Source organism: Girardinichthys multiradiatus, chromosome 14 (genome assembly GCF_021462225.1).
Source record: "Girardinichthys multiradiatus isolate DD_20200921_A chromosome 14, DD_fGirMul_XY1, whole genome shotgun sequence".
NCBI classification, from domain to species: Eukaryota; Metazoa; Chordata; class Actinopteri; order Cyprinodontiformes; family Goodeidae; genus Girardinichthys; species Girardinichthys multiradiatus.
Window position 1 is genome coordinate 15,585,439 of NC_061807.1, and position 20,107 is coordinate 15,605,545.

At 39.9% G+C, this 20,107-nt stretch overlaps 1 protein-coding gene across 5 annotated transcripts in view; it reads right to left on the minus strand.

Moving 5' to 3' along the window:
* Positions 1–20,107, minus strand: part of exoc6b (exocyst complex component 6B) — a 117,333-nt gene that overhangs the window by 66,588 nt on the left and 30,638 nt on the right. For all 5 annotated transcript variants that reach the window (XM_047384935.1, XM_047384937.1, XM_047384936.1 and 2 more), the window contains exons 9-15: positions 13,841–13,924; positions 11,881–11,927; positions 9,073–9,193; positions 7,680–7,751; positions 6,694–6,791; positions 5,935–6,040; positions 5,722–5,831 (exon numbers count right to left, since the gene is read on the minus strand). In XM_047384935.1, coding sequence (XP_047240891.1) covers positions 5,722–5,831; positions 5,935–6,040; positions 6,694–6,791; positions 7,680–7,751; positions 9,073–9,193; positions 11,881–11,927; positions 13,841–13,924 — 638 coding nt within the window. The remainder of the gene's footprint in view (positions 1–5,721; positions 5,832–5,934; positions 6,041–6,693; positions 6,792–7,679; positions 7,752–9,072; positions 9,194–11,880; positions 11,928–13,840; positions 13,925–20,107) is intronic.

The following is a 20,107-nucleotide window of genomic DNA, read 5'->3' on the forward strand; positions in this document are numbered from 1 at the left end:
AAGCAAACCTCTGTTAAAAGTTCCGCTTATTTCCGTCTAAGTTAAGAGTCGCTTTCTTTCCCACAGATTTTCTTGTCTTTATCACCTCATCAACCTTTTCTTCCAGAACAATTACACAGTTCTATCTCCAAAGCTCCAGCCAAACTAACTCCCAGGTCTCTGTCAAGTAGCAAAATTATGTCTTCACCAAACAGTTGTGGTTAAAAAGGAAGGAGGATAAAAGCTCTAGTCTCCAAAATCAGAGCTTTCAGTCAAACATGTAAAGCACCAAGGCACTAAAGGCAAACACAAATGTCTGCTCAAGGTATGAACATGTTCAAGCTTGGTGAGTCAAAATGCATTTCTTCTAAGAGGTTATAGGCGGTAAATGTCTAACTTGAATTAGATGACTCCTTATCTTAATCTTGATTAAAAACTGAGGTCACTGTGCAATCCAAGTGCACTCCTTAGTCCTAATTTCATAATTTCAAACTGGAAAAATAAAGTGTAATGCACCCTGAAGTTGAAAAGATAAACAGGTGATCTTCACCAAGCCCAGCCTCAAACTCCATATCAGTCCCCGCATGTTTAAAGGTAGAGAAACTCTAGTAAAACCTTTTTCTTTCGACAGTTTGCATCTCATTGAATTAGCCACATATACAGTCCTGTACAACATCTATGCCTGAACTTGCTGCTACAGTGTTTGAAGTCATACAATCCTGACAAATATGGTAGCAGGTAGCTTGGTCACGGAGAGGAAAGCATGTCCACTGGTTTAATGACCTAAAACTGGAACATTATTAAGCTAGGAGTGATCCATGAATATATTTGTTTTTATCTTCACATGAGTTTTGATTTATTGTGATAGTGATGAACTATATGAAAGCCTGTTGTGAATGCAATTTCTGCAGACTGACAACTGAGGTGTCTTTATAGGGAGACTATAAAAGAGCAATGTTTTAAACCCATCTGTTGGACACTTTACAGGATAAGTAAAGAGTTTTACTTAGTTAGCTAGAAACTAACTATTACCAAACTAGCTAGTTATCTTGCTAAATAACAATACTGATACTTTAAAAACTAACATGACATAGCTAGAAAATACTAAATTTAATCATCTGTAAAAAGCAGTAAAACAAATAAAACTTTAATCGTCTATCGCATATGTGGTTTCATCTGGCAGCAAACACCTAAGTCTCGTTTATTTCAGGTGAAAAAATGCTCAAATTTATACGTACAAGTATGAATATTTGCAAAAAATGTCATATTAACCCATCAAACATTTGCTGAAACTGGAGGACTAAAAAATCACAAACAAAGCCATGGCTGAACACTGGTGTTAAAAACATGTAGTCATTTTTGTTCTCTAACAAAACACTGCTCAGCAGACAATGAGATGTAACTATAATTTAACTAATATAAAAGGTCAAAAAGAAGATCACCCTTGAAACATCTACAGTCAGGAAATGTGACAATCAAGGCTGGATGAGGAAACCATGTTTAGAGGTAGGGAGCTAAAAACAAAGTTTTCCCATCTCGGGGTCACCAAGTTTCTTTTAAGGCCATTATCCCCATCTCTACTGGGTGTGTCAATAATAATGGAGCGAGCAGTAGATGCCGAAATGCATGAATCGCTTCTTTCCGCCTAATTACAAATGTGAGCAAAGGTCGAGACCAGATGTCAGGCATATCGATGACCATAATCTGGCTTCATCGTACCATCTGCTTCCGCTGCTGCGAGCCACCGCATGTTTGAAGTCGACAGGAAGGCATGCCGCCGTGGTAACCAGATAGCAGGGTGTGCACGACTGTAAAAATCAAGCAAGCTCAAAGGGTTGGGAGTCATTACTCTGATTGAGGGCAGCAATTTGTCCTGTCTGGTCTGTAAGAGACTAGAAGCAGGTTTTGACTTGGAGATTCACTTGGTTTGGCTTTTAAGAAGTCTATTTTGGTTGGTCTGTGTGATTCGTTTGAGGACAGGACTGGTTTATACACAATGTGACAAACATTACAACGCAATACACCAAGTGCCCTGACATGGTCATCTTCTAACCAGCTTTTTGAAGCCGTTGCAGCGGTTCCTTCTTTTTATTTACAAACCAAAGAATAATCACGTTTTCCCGTTCCTGCTTCTTTTCTTTGACCGATCACAAGTCAGTGCTTCCACTCTCTCCTTTTAAAGCAGAAAGTCAGCTGAAAGACGCAACCAATTTATGTTGTATTCATCGACCAAACCAGGGCTCGATGCTAATGGTGATTCAGGGTGTGTTTGATTTTTCTGAACAGGAAGGATCTTGCTTGTGGATTGCTCTTCCACTTAAAAGAAAGTAGGGCATAGTTTAGAAACTAACCAGTAACTAACACACACATAAGGCAACAGGAGCTGGATTTGGCCTTCAACAGGTTGAAAACCTTCAATTTTCATGGCGGACCTCGAGGTTTCTTCCTTAAAATATATCACAAATTAAGAAAAAAGCGCTGAATATTGTCAAGAAATAAGTTATATTTGCAATGTGCCCGCCGTCTGTAAGCCGTGACCCGTTTTCTCAGAGCTCACCTCTCTCTCATACATGGAAATGTGTAAATTTAAGCTCACATGTGAAGAGTTTTTGTTTTATACTAATGTCAGACAGATTTTTAAGAATTTAAACTGTACGCACTCATTGGGGGGATTACACTGAAAAATGATCAAAAGTTATAAATTCTGTAAATATTCTCCTTCTTAATCACATGAAACAATCTGTCAGCGAAAAAAAATAAGAACGATTCTTCTAAATCAACATGTACTTCGGTGTGAGCGGTTCAGCTGCAATTAATAAACAAAGGTGAGAAGCACCCTGATACGAACCAATGCTCACAAGAAGAACAGAAGAATGTGGTTAAAACATCCCACAAGAACAACTTCTTCCAACAGTCTCAGAACAATTACAATCGGAGTATTTTCCAGCTTGATGGAGCACCAAGGCACAAGGCAAAGGAGAAGAATCTCAGAGATCAGGACATTAAACTTTGGCACCTGTGGTCATGATATTTATTCCCAGACAGAGAGCATGTGGTCGGTTTTAAGAACACAGGCATAGAAACAGAAGCCAACAAACTGTGATCATGTCAAAGCACTAACGAGACAAGAACGGATCACCATCAGCCAGTATTTGGTCCAGAAATTGAGATTCAGCATGTAAGCGTGAACTGCAGAGGTTGTTAGGAAGAAAGGCCAAATGCTGTAAAAACAGGTTTCTTGGATAAGTTTGACTCAGTTCATTAAAAAAAACTTGAAACTTCTGAACAGTTTCAATTGTTTTTCAGGATACTACAGGAATATGTAAAGTTTAAAAATGAATAATGAAGCAGCAAAACATCTTTGACAACACTTCTGGCACTGATTGGACTTCCAAGATGCACGAAGAGGGACAAAAATCTAAACCAGTAAAGAGGAAGTTGCACTGCTTGAGCATGCTGGCTGTCTCAATCTGGTGGATCAGGTGATTATCAGTCAGCTAGAAAAATATTTGAACAACAATGAGACTTGAATATCACAGAAATCTGTAACACAACTAACAATCTGACACAAAAGCTAAAAATGTACCCGATTGCTAGCGGACCTAGAGCTAACTCAGGAGTTGCAGCAGATGAGGTGGATTGATCCTGCAGCCAGCCTCAGCCAGCACAGTTCCACATAGTGACACAGATGATGTTGGCTGAGAAAACAGCTACAAACTTAACAGTCTTGTGTGAAAGTGTAGGTTAACATCAGCCAAAATAGCACCATAGTCCACAAATATGGAGGTAAATTTGTCTCAATATTATTCAACCAAACAAAAAACTAATCTCAATCAAAAAAACTATTTGTGGTCAAAACTTTTGGAGTGTTCAATCAAAAAAAATGAATCTCAATCAAAAAATATTAAGTTGTGATCAAAACTTTCAGAGTTGTAACAATTTTTTTTTATATGGAATATTTTATTTTGGGGAGAACAAAAATGTGTTTGAAAAAACTTTTTTTGATTAAAAATGACAAATTTTTTCTCACGAAGAGAAAAAAGTTATTTGCAAAACATAAACTTTTATTTGCGCATGTCAAAAATCTTTGGTTACGACTCTCGCTTTTTTGGTTTTGACGCTCTCTGTTTTTGGTTGAACTCAAAGAATTTTGAGTCCTGGGAACATGAACATCCTGGGCGGGGCCTAAAGACGAACGACGTAAGACGTTTCCCTATTGGTTAGCGCTGACTAAAGCAGCAGACTCTGATCCCCAGTATCTCTGAACTTCTGCTCGAACTGCAGGGCTTGCAGCGTCGCTTCAGTGAGGAGACATCAACTCTACAGAAGAAAACTGCGGTTAAGTGAGCCGACAGTCAGAAATACGCGGTCACGCCAGCCGACACCAGCTCTCTCTTAAAGATTAGCGTCGCGCATACAAGGCGCATTACGGTAATGGAGCAGAAAGGACGCAGATCCTGGCAACGGTTGAGAAAATAAGAGGAAAATAGAAAAGTAGCCTACAGAACATTTATATTAATTACATTTTTACAACTTTCACATTCATATTTTATGTAAAAGAATAAATATTTAATATTTTACTGTACAGTTTTGGAGAAATACTTTGTCAAAGTACCTCAAAATGCTCAACCATTATATGCATTTGTCCCACTTTCAGGAATTTATTTCTCCAAAACCATGAGAGGTGACAACACAATCTCTTCAGATTATAGAGGGTTATCTATCTATCTATCTATCTATACTATACTATAACCAGAATTAGTATTTTATAATTTCACTGTAGATTTCTGGAGAAATACACAGGTGCGGGGGATCAGAGTCTGCCGCTTTAGCCAGCGCTAACCAATAGGGAAACGTCTTACATCGTTCGTCTTTAGGATGTTCATGTTCCCAGGACTCAAAATTCTTTGAGTTCAACCAAAAACAGAGAGCGTCAAAACCAAAAGAGCGAGAGTCGTAACCAAAGATTTTTGACATGCGCAAATAAGTTTGTTTTGCAAATAACTTTTTTTCTCTTCGTCACAAAATAAAAGGGGTCATTTTAATCAAAAAAAGTTTTTTAAAACATATTTTTTTCTCCCCAAAATAAAATATTCCATTGAAAAAAAAAATTTGATACAACTCTGAAAGTTTTGATCACAACTTAATATTTTTTGATTGAGGTAAAAAAAAATTTTGATTGAATATTCCAAAAGTTTTGACCACAATTTATTTTTTTGATTGAGATTAGTTGTTTTTTTTTTTGATTGAGATTAGTTTTTTTTTTTATTGAGATTAGTTTTTTGTTTGATTGAATAATATTGCAACAAATGTACCTCCATACACAGACATGAGCTTTTTCAGTTTGACTTATTTTAAACGACTAAAGGCTAAAACAGACTGAGAACATTTGATTTAGCCTTCTACAGCTCTGAGGACCTATATGTGTGGTGACATATATTGAGTTGAGTGTCATTAGCATTCATATTGTAGTAATATAACAGAGATATTAAATAAAAGTGGCCCGAAAATAGAGCCTTGAGTAACCCCACATGTTTGTTCATTCAGATTTATGTCTAAAAATGACACAAAGTAGTAGTGATTTTTGCATTTTATTTTTCAACCATTTTATTTAAATGCTGGAAATATTTTCTGGTGACCTTGAGTGTTGTGCATTGCTGCCTTCATCAAGTATACTAATAAATACATATTTCTCAGGGACCTGGAAGAGCAACAGAACGCAAGTGTTGCCAACATATGTACCTGAGATGAAGGTCCTCAGAGTATTTCAGGCAAGCATAGATGAATTCTTTCAGCTGGCAGTAGGCTTTTGGTACAAACTCAGAGAAGGGAAGTTTCTTGGGGAAAGAAAGCTATAAGACACAAATTAAACTTTATTTTATCAATAATGTTGATCTGTTGTAGTTTTTGGCTTAGTTTAAAATCCCAGCCTTTATTCTGTTTGCTATCCCGTACCTTTTCCAGTTCAGGGTCTTGCAGGGGAAACTGGGAAGTGTACTGTCTGTATTCCTGCTCTGTTGAAACCGGGATTGGACTGTAGTTGTCCTGATCCAGAATCTGCCTGGAGAAAACCAATAGAAATCCCAGGTAAATATTTTCCAATCTCCTGTTAAGATGCTATAAAAGAGACAAAGACACCATCAGTCAGCTTTCTCTCTTCTTTCTCAGAAACAACCAACACATCCCACTGGTGGTGGGTTTTCTTACCACCCTCCCATCAGTCAACACCCCCACTTCTTTTTGGCGCTCCGGAGCTCGGACGTTCCAGCGTTCCATGGAGAGGCCGTGAACCGGAGAGGGCTCTCTCCCCAACAATACAACATAACATTCCTGTGGCTTCCCAAGTGCTTGTGTGTGAATGAGAAAGAGAGAGGAAGGAGAGAGGGAATGTGCGTTGGCTTGTCCGTTCTCACTGCTCAGAGTCCCAGTGGTGTCACGGGACAAAAGGGATGGCGAAACAATGGCACGTCAAAACCAAACACACACTCACCCATCCACTCTGAGTCCTGAAAGGGTACTACCCATTCTGTTCCGGACACGTTTTAAAGCACTTCCTCTCTCCGACTGCTTGTAAAACTTCAAACCCAGGCTGAGGCTGATCTCATAAACACACCCTAATGTTTGAGAATGTCTAAAAGGCCTCAGTTGTCCTTATGACCTTCTGATAACCACAGCACAGAACTCCAGTTTTAGCAGATTCCTGCTGATCCCTACCTGAAGGTGATGTTCCATCTCTTGAGCAGAATCTCTCCATACTGCTCCCTCATTTCCAGCAGCATGTCAAACAGCTGGGACACAGGGAAACCATAACCCTGCACATCAGGATGACAAAACAATGTCAAAAACATGCAAACATGGCACTGCTACAAATCACGAGATTTTTATGTAATAAAAAAAAAGAGATCAATATTTATTTTTTCAAAATGTACACTCCTTTCACATAATTCAGGGGTGTGAAAACCTTTAGGCTAACTGTACCTGGTAGTGCAAAAAGTAACATTCTCTGGAGAAGAGCGTTTATTTGGACATTAAGAGACCTGTTCAAAATATTTGTCACACTGAACTTTAAGACCAAGCCAATATGAAAATCAGAACTGAATTTCATTTCTTTCTAAGGTTATTGAATTTGTCCAGTGTTAGAGTACAAAGTCAGGCTGTGGGGCCTAAGATTGAGAAAGTAATCATGAAAAGGAGCATGTTCCTAGTCTACAGAATCCAAAAGCCAATAAAAATACGAGTGCATCAATTCAGCTGCTCCTCATCACTTCACGTGAATGCTTGTGGGCATCAGACCACCCATTCATCGGCTTCCCTGCTTCTATACGCCTCGCTCATCTAAGGCCTTCTCCCATCCAGCTTTCATCCACAACCTCACCATCTCTCCGTCCCCTCATCCATCACACTCAATCTATCGAGGACTGTTCATAAACAGCGAAGAATAAACAGTAAAAACTCACATCAGATGATGAACTCTTATTTCTAACATGGTTCAGTTATTAAAGAAAGTCTGTCTGTGGAAACTGGCAGCTGTCCACTTGGATACAGACTGAATACAGATAAAAGCAGTTTTAAAAAAGATTCATGGTTCTCTGGGCTTGTATCTAACAATCGAGCAAGAAAAACAAAGAGACTAGGGCCGGAGGGTGAAGGATGGAACCGCTTTTCCTCAGTCATGTTCAGTCAGAGATCCCAATCCATACCTGCAGAGTATCAGCAAACAGGACAATGAGGTTCTTCAGATCCAGCACCAGGTCAGGGTCATCACAGTACGACTGTAGAGACAAACCAGGAGGTTTTTTTAGTAGATTATTGGAAACTTTAACATTTTTGGCCAATCCCATTTCCAGAAGTTACCTCTATCCCCTTAGATTGTGAGTGACACCTTGGCCCTGACTTTCTGGTCACAGGATAATAAAAACATTAGTCCAAGAACTATAAGATTAATTCAAAAAGTTGTCTAAGGTTGATTTGAAGTAAACAGACAGGACATGTTTTATCTAAATTCTGCTGAATAGAAGCTTGTGTCTCAGGAAAGGTGTGGATTCAAAAGCAAGTTCCCAGCTCATTTATTATTTGTTTTTCCAGAAATGTTTCCTTGTTTCGCAGGGTTCCCCCATGATACCTTTGGTCAATTTCATGATATGCTGCATTGCTGGAAATAAAAAAAACATACTTCAATTACATTTCTTTTATTGAACTTTAATATATTTCCTCACCAATCAAAAATCATTGAATTCAGGTGTTCCGGTCTCTTCCATGGGCACGGCTTTATAAAGTCCAACACCCAGGCATGCAGACTGCTTCTACAAACATTTGTGAAATAGCTGCAGCCCTTTAAACGTGATGTGGCCTTCAGATTACCTCGAGAATAGTAGGGAGCAGCATGGAATAGGGTGCTATGGCCAAGCAGCTGCATCCAGGCCTTACCTGTAAGGAAGTGGAGAGACGTTCCCTGGAGCAATGAATCATGCATGACTGGTTTTGGCAGCTGCCAGGAAAACAACATTTGCCTGACTGTATTGCAACAAATGTAAAGACTGGTGCAGAGGTGACAATGGTGTGAGACTGGCTCTCAGGAGTTGGGCTTGGCCCCTTAGTTCCAGTGAAATCAGCTAGATTTCACTCTCCCGACTTCATGGGAACAGTTTGGAGACGAACTCTTCCTGTTCCAACCAGTGCAACAAAGCAAAGTCCATAAAGAGGTTTGGTGTGGAACAACACGACTGGCCTGTAAAAAGCCCGGCTCTATACTTGATAGAACACCTTTGGTATGACTAAGACTGGAGACTGTGTACCTGGCTTTCTCGTCCAACATTAAGTGTCTGACCTCACAAATGCACTTCTTGAGGAATGGTCAAAAATTCCCATAAACCCACCCCTAAACCCTGTGGAAAGTCTTCAAACAAGATGTTATAACAGCAAAGGCAACCCTATGGATTAAGAATGTGTTGGCTGTTTATACGTGTGTGAGACAAGCATTATAGTCTAAGATGACAACACAATCAACTGGCAACAAGACCACTAGAAGTGGTCGTGATAATGGGTGAGAAGGTATTAGACGTTTGATGATAATGAATTTAGGAAATATCTTACAGAGTGCGTCCTCAGGGCTGCGACTATTTTGGACAGGGCCAACTCCCAAAGTTCCTCCACGTAGGCTCTGTTGACCAAACCCTGCGTGGTGTGAAGGACGTGGTCCTCAACAACAAAGAAGCTGGACAGAGGGAGAGAAACAGCAGGACTTCATTAATACACCACAAAAAGCTGATTTACTTTCTTGTACAGAGCTAATTAGGGAAAGGGTCCGTTACATAAAAAGCTTGATAAGGACATTATGAGGGTGTATTCCACAGAAAGAGTGATTCTGAAACCTTTTAGATCTTTTTTTACATAACATATCTTTTATATTGACTATTTTAGCAAGAAATGATTTAAAGCAAAGTGTTTTGTAACAAAAATTCACTATAAGCTATCGTTGCTCTGAATGACTCTAACCTTGATTAAGGTACAAAAACCTCTCACATCATTATCAAGAAAGGTACAGTTTCAGCTTTCCTATATTTCCAGAACAGCAGCGAGGACTCCAGGCAGTAAAAACAGGCATTCAGTACAAACGGTGCGTCCATCCAGTCAGGCGTTTGAAGATGCCGACGTGTCGCACTCGTCGATCACACACTGTGGTATTTTCCTGACATAATGCCTGACTGAATGGATCAAATTGTCTGCAAAGTGATTTTGGTTTATGTCCGCTGACAGAACGTCTCAATCAAAGCGATACCCGCTCAGATGTGCCAGACCACAATGAGCTGCAGTGAGGTCCATGGTTAGTTTTCTCTGCCATTACAGACTACTGCAAGTAAATGCCCACTCTTTGACTGATTTTAAAAGTTTTCTAACATTTATTTTTTTATGAGAAACATTGGAAAACCTAACAGCAATAAACCTCAGATGTTTCCAGAGGATCTATAGCAGTGTCCTCTTCTCTTCCTTGCAGATTATAAATTAGCCTTGGCACATTACCTCCCACTCAACTCAGAAGAAGAGTGTTGAACCTCAAATCACCTGACACTTTATGTGCTGATCTACCTGTCTGTCCAAACGACATTGTTTTTATAGGTCTTGTGATTCATTCACATGAATTTTATCAACCCTAAGCCGCGCGCTGCCATTTTCTTTCAAGAGGGAAGAGACTTTGTCCTGTGATGAACTTCAATATTTACCATGCCAACTGAGGCCTGCAGTCCTGCAAAGAATTGCAGGACTGCAGGCCTGCAGATTTTCTGCAGGGTTTAGTTTAGGTGTGTTTGCTGGACAAATCAAGCACAGTGATACTATGGTGATTATAGTCGGTATTGGAACTTTTGGCAGCATGGGCAGGGACCAAATCCCTGGAAACTGAAATCAGCAACTCAATAAATCTTTTCTGGAGGGGGAAGCGTCAAGTGCTCTAACGTTTCACAGACTTTGGACTCAATGAAACCAGCAATATGGCTCCTCAAATCATTATCAAATAGGGAAATTTCACATTGAACCTCAAGCAGCTTGGACCTCAAGCACGCCTCTCCATTCTTTCTCCAGACTGCGGCATCTAGATTTCCAAATGAAAGGTGAAATTTACCTTTATCTGAAGAGAGGTCTTCGGACCACTGAGCAACAGTCCAGTCCTCTTTTTCTTTGGGTAAGATAAGACACTTCTGACCCCGTCTCTGGTTCATGAGTGGTTTAACACAAGGAAAATGACAGTTGTAGACCATGTCCAGGATATGTCTGTGTGGTGGCTTCTGAAGCACAGACTCCAGCTTCAGTTCACTCTTGAATTGGCTTTGCTTCAGAATCAACCAAAGCCTGGGGTTATCCGGGTTGCTTTTGCAGCTTTTTATACCAAACATTTTTCTTGCACATAACTTTCCATTAACATACTTATTTAGCAATGTCCTTTTGTGGCTTTGCCTCCTTGTGGAGGGTGTCAATGAACGTCTGCTGGACATATGTCAAGTCAGTAGTCTTCCCCAGGATTCTATAGGCTATACCATAACATTTCTGTATTTAAATCCTGTTTTTATTGGTTTTGTGTATTGTTCATTTTTTTTTACAGAAACAAAATTATTAGGTTGCGTCAGCTTTAAGCCAAAATCATCAATATTTACAGATATAAATGCTTATGAAATAGTTCTGTGTAAAAAAAAAATTTTTCTTATAGTTGTACTTTTTGGTTTAAATTAACTGTGATAACTGTAACTGAGACATACCTGTACATAATTCAATAAAGTAACACTTATAAAAAAAAATACACAAAAAATGCATCAACAGCAAGTTAGTCAATGTAAAGACCATCAAGCAAACAAAAGGCTAGAAACTGCAATGGTTGAAAGACGAAAGATTGATATCTTTACCACTCCAGATGGGAATAAATCGGCATAGGATGTGCAAATGCCCAACCTCGGCCATGTTTTAAAGGCATCTGCTCCAGTCAGACAGAAGGAAACCAACCACCGTCAAAAACACTCCATCAGTCACCACCACACAGTATGTTTATACTCCATGTGTGCAGAGATGCAACACCAGACAATGAAATGTATTAATGGAGGAGAGAATCCGCAGAGAAAAAGAGGAAGGAATGGCGAAGGGCAGAACGAACTGCTGGGGAGAAGGAGGCTGAAGAATTTAAACGAGGTGTTGCAAGGAACAAAGATGACATGAGGAAGGGAAACTAAAGTTAAGCTAATTGGAAACTTTACTGATGCAGTTGTTCAAGACATTTTTATACTCTGACCCACTATTTTAAATGCCATGTGGTCCCTGGGACATGTTGAATCTCTGAATGAGCTCCACCTTTATCTAAATAAAAAAACAACATGAAGAACGAGTGTTGCAGAACAAACTATTGATGAACGGACTTACCCAACAATCTGATTGAAGTACCTCCTGTATCCCTCCAAGGTTTCATGCTAGAGATGGGTAGGCAGAAAAAAAAAACAGAAGAGAGTCGGACAGGAGAGGAGAAATAACTAAAATTTACAAATGTTTTCTGAAAAACAAGCTTTAAGGTATGGTCAACATTCAGCTTTAAAAAATCCGCACGAGAGACCAGTTTATAAGAGAAAAATAATTAATTAAGAATGACTTTGAAATTTGTTACAACATGTGTTAATAAACCAATTATAAACTCTCTTAAGTATTTAACTTAACAGGGCTTCAACACATTCTTTGCTTCAAAATTCCAGACTTCTCCAGACCAACTTGGTTGAGCTCAATTTTCCGATGTGTAAATTTAGACTTATTAAATATGTTCCTGTTCTGGTAGGTGACAAATTCAACATTCTTAAAAGTTCCAGAGAACTCTATATTAGGTATTTTCCCCTTTGTCACTTTTGCAAACTAAACAACGTGTGTTGCATTTGTGGCTGTATGCACGGAGGTGACTAATCTACTGTAAAATCCGGTGTTTGAAGTCAAATCCTAAAAACAACTATTACAGAGTGTCACACTGCATGGCTGCGAAAGTGATGACATTGTACCTTTTTTCTGAAGAGATAAGAGAAAATCTGTTTGAGCCAATTTATAAACACAGAGGAAGAAGTGAACAGCTCCAGATGGACTCAGCTGATCAGTGGTGACAGTACGCTATATGCCTACTAAAGTTTTTCCAGGTCCGAGTCTCCGTGGCATACATAGCCGTTTTAGACAAAAGTGATATAGAAGTTGGATTTGTTTACATTACTTAGAACGTTTTAAATTTGAATTATTTTATAACATAGGAATTCTGTTCATAATAACAAGTGCCCTGAGTAGCTGTTAGCGACACTACAAGTAGTTCTTAGAACGATTCCAGTTAGCCTTCCATGTGGCTCCAGTTAGCCTTCTGTGTGGCTCCAGTTAGCATTTAGCATCCAGCCATTAACTGGGCTAGGAGTAACTGTTGTTAGCTTGACCAGGGGCAACTGTAAGGCTTACATGGGTTTGCTGTTAGCTTAACCAGAAAAAGCTCTTGGCTTGACCAGTAGTAGCCATCATCCTAATTTTACTTAACAGTTCACTTTATCAGAAGAAGTGTTTAGCTTTACTGCATGTAGCTGTCTGCTTAACAAGCAGAGCCTTTTACCCTAACTCTAGTTAGCCATTAGCTTTACCTAACATGATAGCGATTAGTTTGACTCTGAGTAGCTGTTATATTGACTTCAGTTATCAGTTATGTTTAATCCAGTTAGCTTTTAGCTAAATCCTAGATTGTCTTCAGTTTATCTGCAGTTCAGTTAGCTGTTGGATTAACTTTCTCGCTAGAAGTTAGCAAGAAGTTAGCTTGATTCTGTTTAGCTATTAGCTTCCGAGTAGCAGCTGGCTTGACTCTAAGAAGCTGTTAGCTTCCGAGTAGCAACTTGACTGCAGTTAGCCATTTGCCTAACCCTTGATGGGTCTCCAGTCAGCTAACTATTAGTATGATGTATTCATGTGAATTTATTCCCAATTCTGCAAACTGACATCACACAGACTGCTGTGTACTGAAGGCAAAATACCGACTGCTCATAACTGCTTCTGATAATCCCTTACCGTAAAAAGGTTTGATGTTTTCCAACATTTTACAACTTTCCTGGCCCATTCTTACCCTCGTCTTGGCCCATTTTAAACATGCTAATGGCAAAAATAAAAATCTCTTACTTTGTCCCCCTATAACTGACAATTAAATACAGCAGTTAAATGAGCAGCAAAATATAGCATTGTTCCCCATTTGTTAAGGTGTTTTTTAGGAGTTTCAGTGGGTCAGGGTGAGGGTTGTAAGCAGGAGAGGTGTAGGGTGGATTCACTAAGCAGTGTGTTGACAGCAAAGTGCCTCCTTAATAATGGTGACAGTGGAGGGTCATACCATGTTAGAGTGGGGCTGCAACACAAGGCGAGCCTGTTTCCTTCTCTGCTTTCTGTAGTAGTTCTCAAACACATCACGCAAACCCTAAAACATAAACGGGGGTTAGAAAAAAAGTGGACAAACAGAACACAGCAAGTGTATGAGTTTGAAAACTCTTTACATCAAATCTCAACTCAGATTTGGAAAACCTCAAATGAAAAAAAAACATGTTATTAGTATTTTACTGTTAAATCTTTATGTAGGAATGTAAGTTGTACCTCGTGAGGTCTACATTTTTCTTCACCAGGTTATTATTGAAAGTTGAACTGTCTCACAGACCACTGTGTGGTTATTTCAAATAAGTGAATAAATGACTGCTGTTCGGTTTCAGATGACTTCATAGGAAGATGCGCCTGTTAAACGCAGGCCCATCTATCTCCAGAAAGAGGGTTGGGGTTAGGCCACTCGAATACAAGGCTAGGCCACTACCACACCTGAGCCAGTCTGACCACCTATCTGTTATTGATCCTTGCTAAACCACTGGACAACTGCTTGTCCCAGACCCGAAGGCTATTCTGGTCAGCCATCAAACCCGAGTAACCCCCTCTCACACACACAGAAACCGCATCAGTTTGGTCAACTTAATCACTTCATATCTTTTTCTTCCATTACACAGAAGCTCTTTATCTTTTATCTCTCTGTTGGTTGTGTAAGAGTCTGTCTCAGGTCTTAAACCATGACCCACAGTCCCTGCTGAGGTCAGAGATAAAAACCTTAAGCCAGAACCCCTCAGCAACTGACCAGACCTCCACGAAAAAGCTCACATATCTTACTCTGCTGTGAGGTGACTACCTGCTGTTATCACTGATAGAAGCTAGAGGAAAACAAATGAAGACACTGGGTTATTCACATCGTCTCTATTGAACCAATTCTTCATGTTCACACAATACATAAAACTTAATTTTTGATAACCTTTGCAATTTGATAACCTTTCAACTGATTTATGCAAAAAATTTGCATTTGTTTAGAATTTCGCTTTGGATTTACACACACTATTGTAAAAAGTAAAAAAAAAAAAAAAAACCACAGTTGATCACCTGGAAGGGATTTGAATTTAACTTGGTCCGTATGCAGACTGGTCAAGGCTGTGTAGATGACTTAATTTACAAGGAACTGGTTTGTGTAGAACAGGTCTTCCCAAATCCCAAAGCCAAGCGATGTGTTGCAGGCAGTTCCAAGCTTCCAACAGTCTTTCTAGGACACCGTACAACCGGTGTGCCTCAGAGACCAAAAAAGCTGCTTTCCTTAACTAACTCGGGGCAGGCGGTAAACAACTCTGTGTATTACTACCACTTTCTGGTAGCATCAAGGCATTACAACCTAGTTCCCACTGGTTCCAATAATTAAATGTTACCGTCCTTGCTAATAGCTTTTTGGACATTCCATATAACCGTACAAAGAGCAGAAAGACAATAAGGGCTGATTGTTTTCACAACAAGCAAATTTGCTTCTACTGAATGTTTAGTCTTCTACTGCTGTGCACATTTGTTTTTAAACAAAAACGGTTTAAATTTTAACCCACTACTTGCAACTGAATATATGAATATCACTAAAATACTTACAGCATATGATCATTTCAACCATTTAAATGTTTCTCTAGGAATAAATATGCGGCTTAAATGTATGACAGCTAAAAACAAAATATTATTGTTTAAATGAAATTCTATTTTTATAAAAGACAATGAAAACATTTAAAAAAATTTTAATAATAATCAAAACTAGAATTGCAAAAAAAGGTTGAGTTAGTCGAGCTGTTGAGAAAAGCATAATGTTGTCGGCGTGTTTCATAAAAAACTATTGTCATATTTTGATGATTTCCTGCAAGTTCACCCTTTTAATATCTTACATAACATGAAGGGACCAAAATGTTAAATGGTCCTTTTGCACTAAGCAATGCTCTTTGTTTTTATAGTAGCTCTTTGCTGCTAGATGCCCACTGAAAGCAAGAAGTTACAAAGAAAACAAAGTATTTGGTAGAAAACTATGAATCTCATTGGTGGAGACGTCGATAACATCTTTGAACTCTGTTTAGCTTGATGCTGTGAGGTGAAAAAACTGTGTTTTAATTCTTTAATTCCCAGTTTGACCCTCAGCTAAACAATGAGCATTTAACAAGCGAGCGGCTTCAAATGGCCGTGAACTCTTCGTTTTACGGTGCCCAGATCCCAGAGAGGGGAACTCGGGGGTGAAACCCATGCCTGGGACAATGTGATTATGCTGTGGATGTGTGACCTTTGCATCGCCACAGAAACAAAGACTGAGTATAATAAAGCCAAATAAATGAGGTTAAAAAAGTTACTTTATGAAGTCAAAAACAAAAAGTTAAGTTAGCCGATAACTGCTCTGGTTCAGTTATCAAACTAACGTCAGCAGAGTCACATCATCAGCCCAGAAAACCAATGAAACAGCCAACCTTAAGTCCCGACCAAAACCATTAGCAGACCGATTACTACAGAAGCGTGACCGATGCGTTTGACATCAGAGACAGGCCCGGTCCAATTCAATATTAGGATTGGACCAGGCAATGACGACGTTCTTAGATGGGATGTTGAGCTGAGGCCGCCCGCCTCACCGCCAGCTTCCTGTGTTGCTGCAGGTCATATTTTGACCTTTTGCAATGAAAGGCCAAACTTACAGCCAGAAACTGTGAAATAATAAACTGTAGATAGTAATCTCATGCTGCATGTAAACAGATATTTGATGTATTTCATTAAATGTTCTGAATTGCTGTAGAGGGCAGAATCGTATCTTATTGAACCGGTTGGTTGCTCATGTATTTTTAACGTATCACATCGTTGGCAGTTTATTGAGATGTTATCTAATTGACCACAACGCAGTGATACCGAACCCTGATGTCCAGACATACAGAGCAATGAAAACGCCCCCCACCTCCTACAGATTTTCATCACACTTAAATGTTTCAGATCAAAAAAAGTTTTAATATCAGACAAACATCACCTGAGTAAATACAAAAAGCTGCTTTTCAAAAGAGGGTTTCATATATGAAGATAATTGATATCCGAACCATTACGTCCCTATGTGAGAAAATTAGTGGAGTCCATACTCCTCATAATAACTCTTGGCAGCAGCGACTGCAATCAAGCAATTGTGAGAACTGGCAATTAGTCTTCTACGCTCTTCTTTTCTTAGCAGAATTGTTTTAATTTAGTAACAATGGAGACTTTTTGAAGCATTAATAACTCATTGAAGAGCACACCAGAACATCTTATTTGGATAAAGAGTCCAGGCTTTGACTAAGCCACTGCAGGACCGTGGTTTTTGTTTTTCTTTGAGCCATTTAGAGGTGAACGTGCTGGGATGCTTTGGAGCATTGTTCTGTTGTACAACCCAAGTGCCCTTGAGCTTAGTGTAACAAACTGAAAACATGATTTTCTGATACATGGCAGAATTCATTGGTCCATCAATCGTGGAAAGATGTCCAGGACTTGAAGATGCAAACCGGCATCTGGCCAGTCCACAGATTACTCTCCCAAAAGTCTTTGATATGTTTCTGAGCCAAGATGGGCCTTTGTGTTCTATTGGGTCAGCAGTGATTTTGGCCTTGGAACTCTCCCAAAGATTACATTTTTCTCTGGTCTCTCTTTTTTGTGTTGGACCATAATCACGGACCCTAAACTGGGACATGTCAGGCCTGCAGCGATTCAAATGCGGTTCTTTTTTGACCTCCTGGATGAAAGGTCATTGCTTTCGTTGAATTAATCCACCGTTTCATGTTTCCTCCATTTTATGGACAATGACACTCGTGCTTTCCAGACTGAATTTATTTAGTTAGGGCATAATGTGTTGTTTTTAAGAAAGCTTAGCCTACTTCATGCCGTTATACAGGTTCCATTTAATTGATTTCTTGATTTTACAGGTCTGGCAATAATCGGGTCCAGGAGTGGCTGATGGAAACCAAAACAGATGTGGTGAATCGCAGTTCATGGTTGATTAAACAAGGCAGCAGCTATATTTTCACATAGAGCCAGGTCGGTTTGGTTAGATTTTTCCCTGAATGACTGACATCTATTCAAAACTGCTTTTTGTATTTATTGAGGTTATTTCTGTCTGATATTTTTTTTTTAAAAGCAAAAACTGAAGAAATCTGTAGGCTGTAAACAGTTTTTTACAGCCCGGCATGACAGTCCCTGCTGACTATCAGTTACTCTCATCAAATCAGATGGAGTTTGATGGATGACTTGGAAAATAATATCTTATTTTGACCAAGCTCCCTGTTGATATTCATGTATTTTCCTTTTTGTAGAACATTTCCACACCGGGGAACCATAAAAAGCTAGCTTTCCCTTGTTTTCAAGGCTGTAAAGGATCCGCATGTGCCTGATTTTCCTTCACTTTAATCCAACCGATGGATGTCTTCTGGATAAAGCCTCAGCTGTCCGGCTCTGATGGTGAAAAAAGCAGCTCACCATCCACGTCCCGTCCTCTCTGCTCAGCATGTTTACATCAATCATAACTCGGCCCACATTGCCCAACATGAACTACACGTGAGAGAGTAACAAAGGAGTATTGTTCGGCCTCAACGCAGCTCAACACGGCTGGAAAAACGTGGACTTTAGGCACGGAAAACAGCACGCGGAAAGAAGGGAAAATCCGTTGATGGAAAAGAAGATTCCTCATCCAAGTTCCCTAGAAAAATAAATGAAAATGTTCCGGAGTGAGCATGAGAGAGACGTTTGCTCTCAACCCGAATAAGGTTTTTCAGAGGACCATCAGTTTAATAATTTGGGTTTTCTTAAAAAGGCACATTTATGTGAGCAGCTACATCAGAGAGGCAAATGAGTGACATCATGGGTCAGCAGGTCAATCCTTTTAACAGCTTCCTGAAGCAGAACACACTCCTTATCCATCTCTCCTTCTCCCACAGTAGCTACCTCCTTCTCTCTAATCTCTGTCGCTCTGTGTTGTTTTCTACCTCACTTTCCTGTTTCTGCCCTTTTAGCCTCCCCACGACCTCCCTCCTTTCCTCCCCTTCTGATCCCTCCTTATCGCTCTTTAGCTGATTCACTCTCTCCTCTGTCCTACAAGGAGGTCAATGGCCTTCATCCTCCCAGACCACCACGTATTCATCATTTAAAAGCTTTTCTTCTGATTTTACATTCTCCTCTAATTTGGTCTTTATTCACAGTTTTCCATCTCGTTTCTTTCGCTCAGTGCATCAAACGAGCATTCATCTACTTCCTGGGAAACCCTGCTCTTCATAAAACACTGAGTTTACCTGTAAACGTATACATTATATTGATATTATGAATCAATACTTGGTAGAACCACCAAGTCTTTCTGGATCTATCTCCACCAAACTAATCTTGCTTGATGTGCAACTTCAGTTGCTCCACAGGCCGGGGTCTCCGTTAGGATTTTATGTGATCTACTACAAGAAATCCCAATAAAACACGAGTATGTGGTTGAAAAGTTCAAAGGGTACAGACACTTTTGCAAGGTGCGGTGAAAAAAAAAAAAAAAAAAAGGACAAATTGGAAACAAGTTGCCAAAACCAGCCACTGGCGGCAACTTTACCAGTATGAAAACATGAACTAAATTAAAGCACAGATTTAATGAAATCTTCTCTTCATGTTTCACTTATAAAAAAAACATACTCACCATCACCTGTCTAAGCCTCTTCTAATTGGTCTGGTTTTCCTGCGTTCTCCCAGGCGTTTTTACTCTTCACTCCCTCCATCTCTCCCTTCGTACCCTCTCTCTAACCCTCATTCTGCGTTTTTCTTTTTACTCCCTCGTTCTGCTGCCTGTTGGCTTTCTCCTTCCTGTCAAAGTTCATGCTCTTCCTGTAACCACCCCCCTCTTTAAGGCACACACAGACAGTGCACAGAAATGTCGACCCTGTGGCCGAGCTGGCCCGGTCACAACCCCTACAGGCAAACACACAAACACACTCAGTCAGACCCCGAAATGTGCAGCTGACCCCGCCGTGGCCCAGTCGACACCTACACCCACGTCGCTTTCGCTCAGACTGAGAAGAGACACGCAGCCAGGTTGGAGCGAAGCCAGGCCTGAGCTGGAGGCCTCAGAGAGCACCACCACCACCACCAGGAGCCCCTCACCACAGAAACCTCCTGCTGGCTAAACCTGCAGTCCAAGGGGCCAAATTGCAAATGAATAGTCCAGCTCAACGGACCTGATACACCTAAATAACACCCAGTCATACAAACTTATCAGACACAACCAACGCCTGTCTCCATTAGGACTACA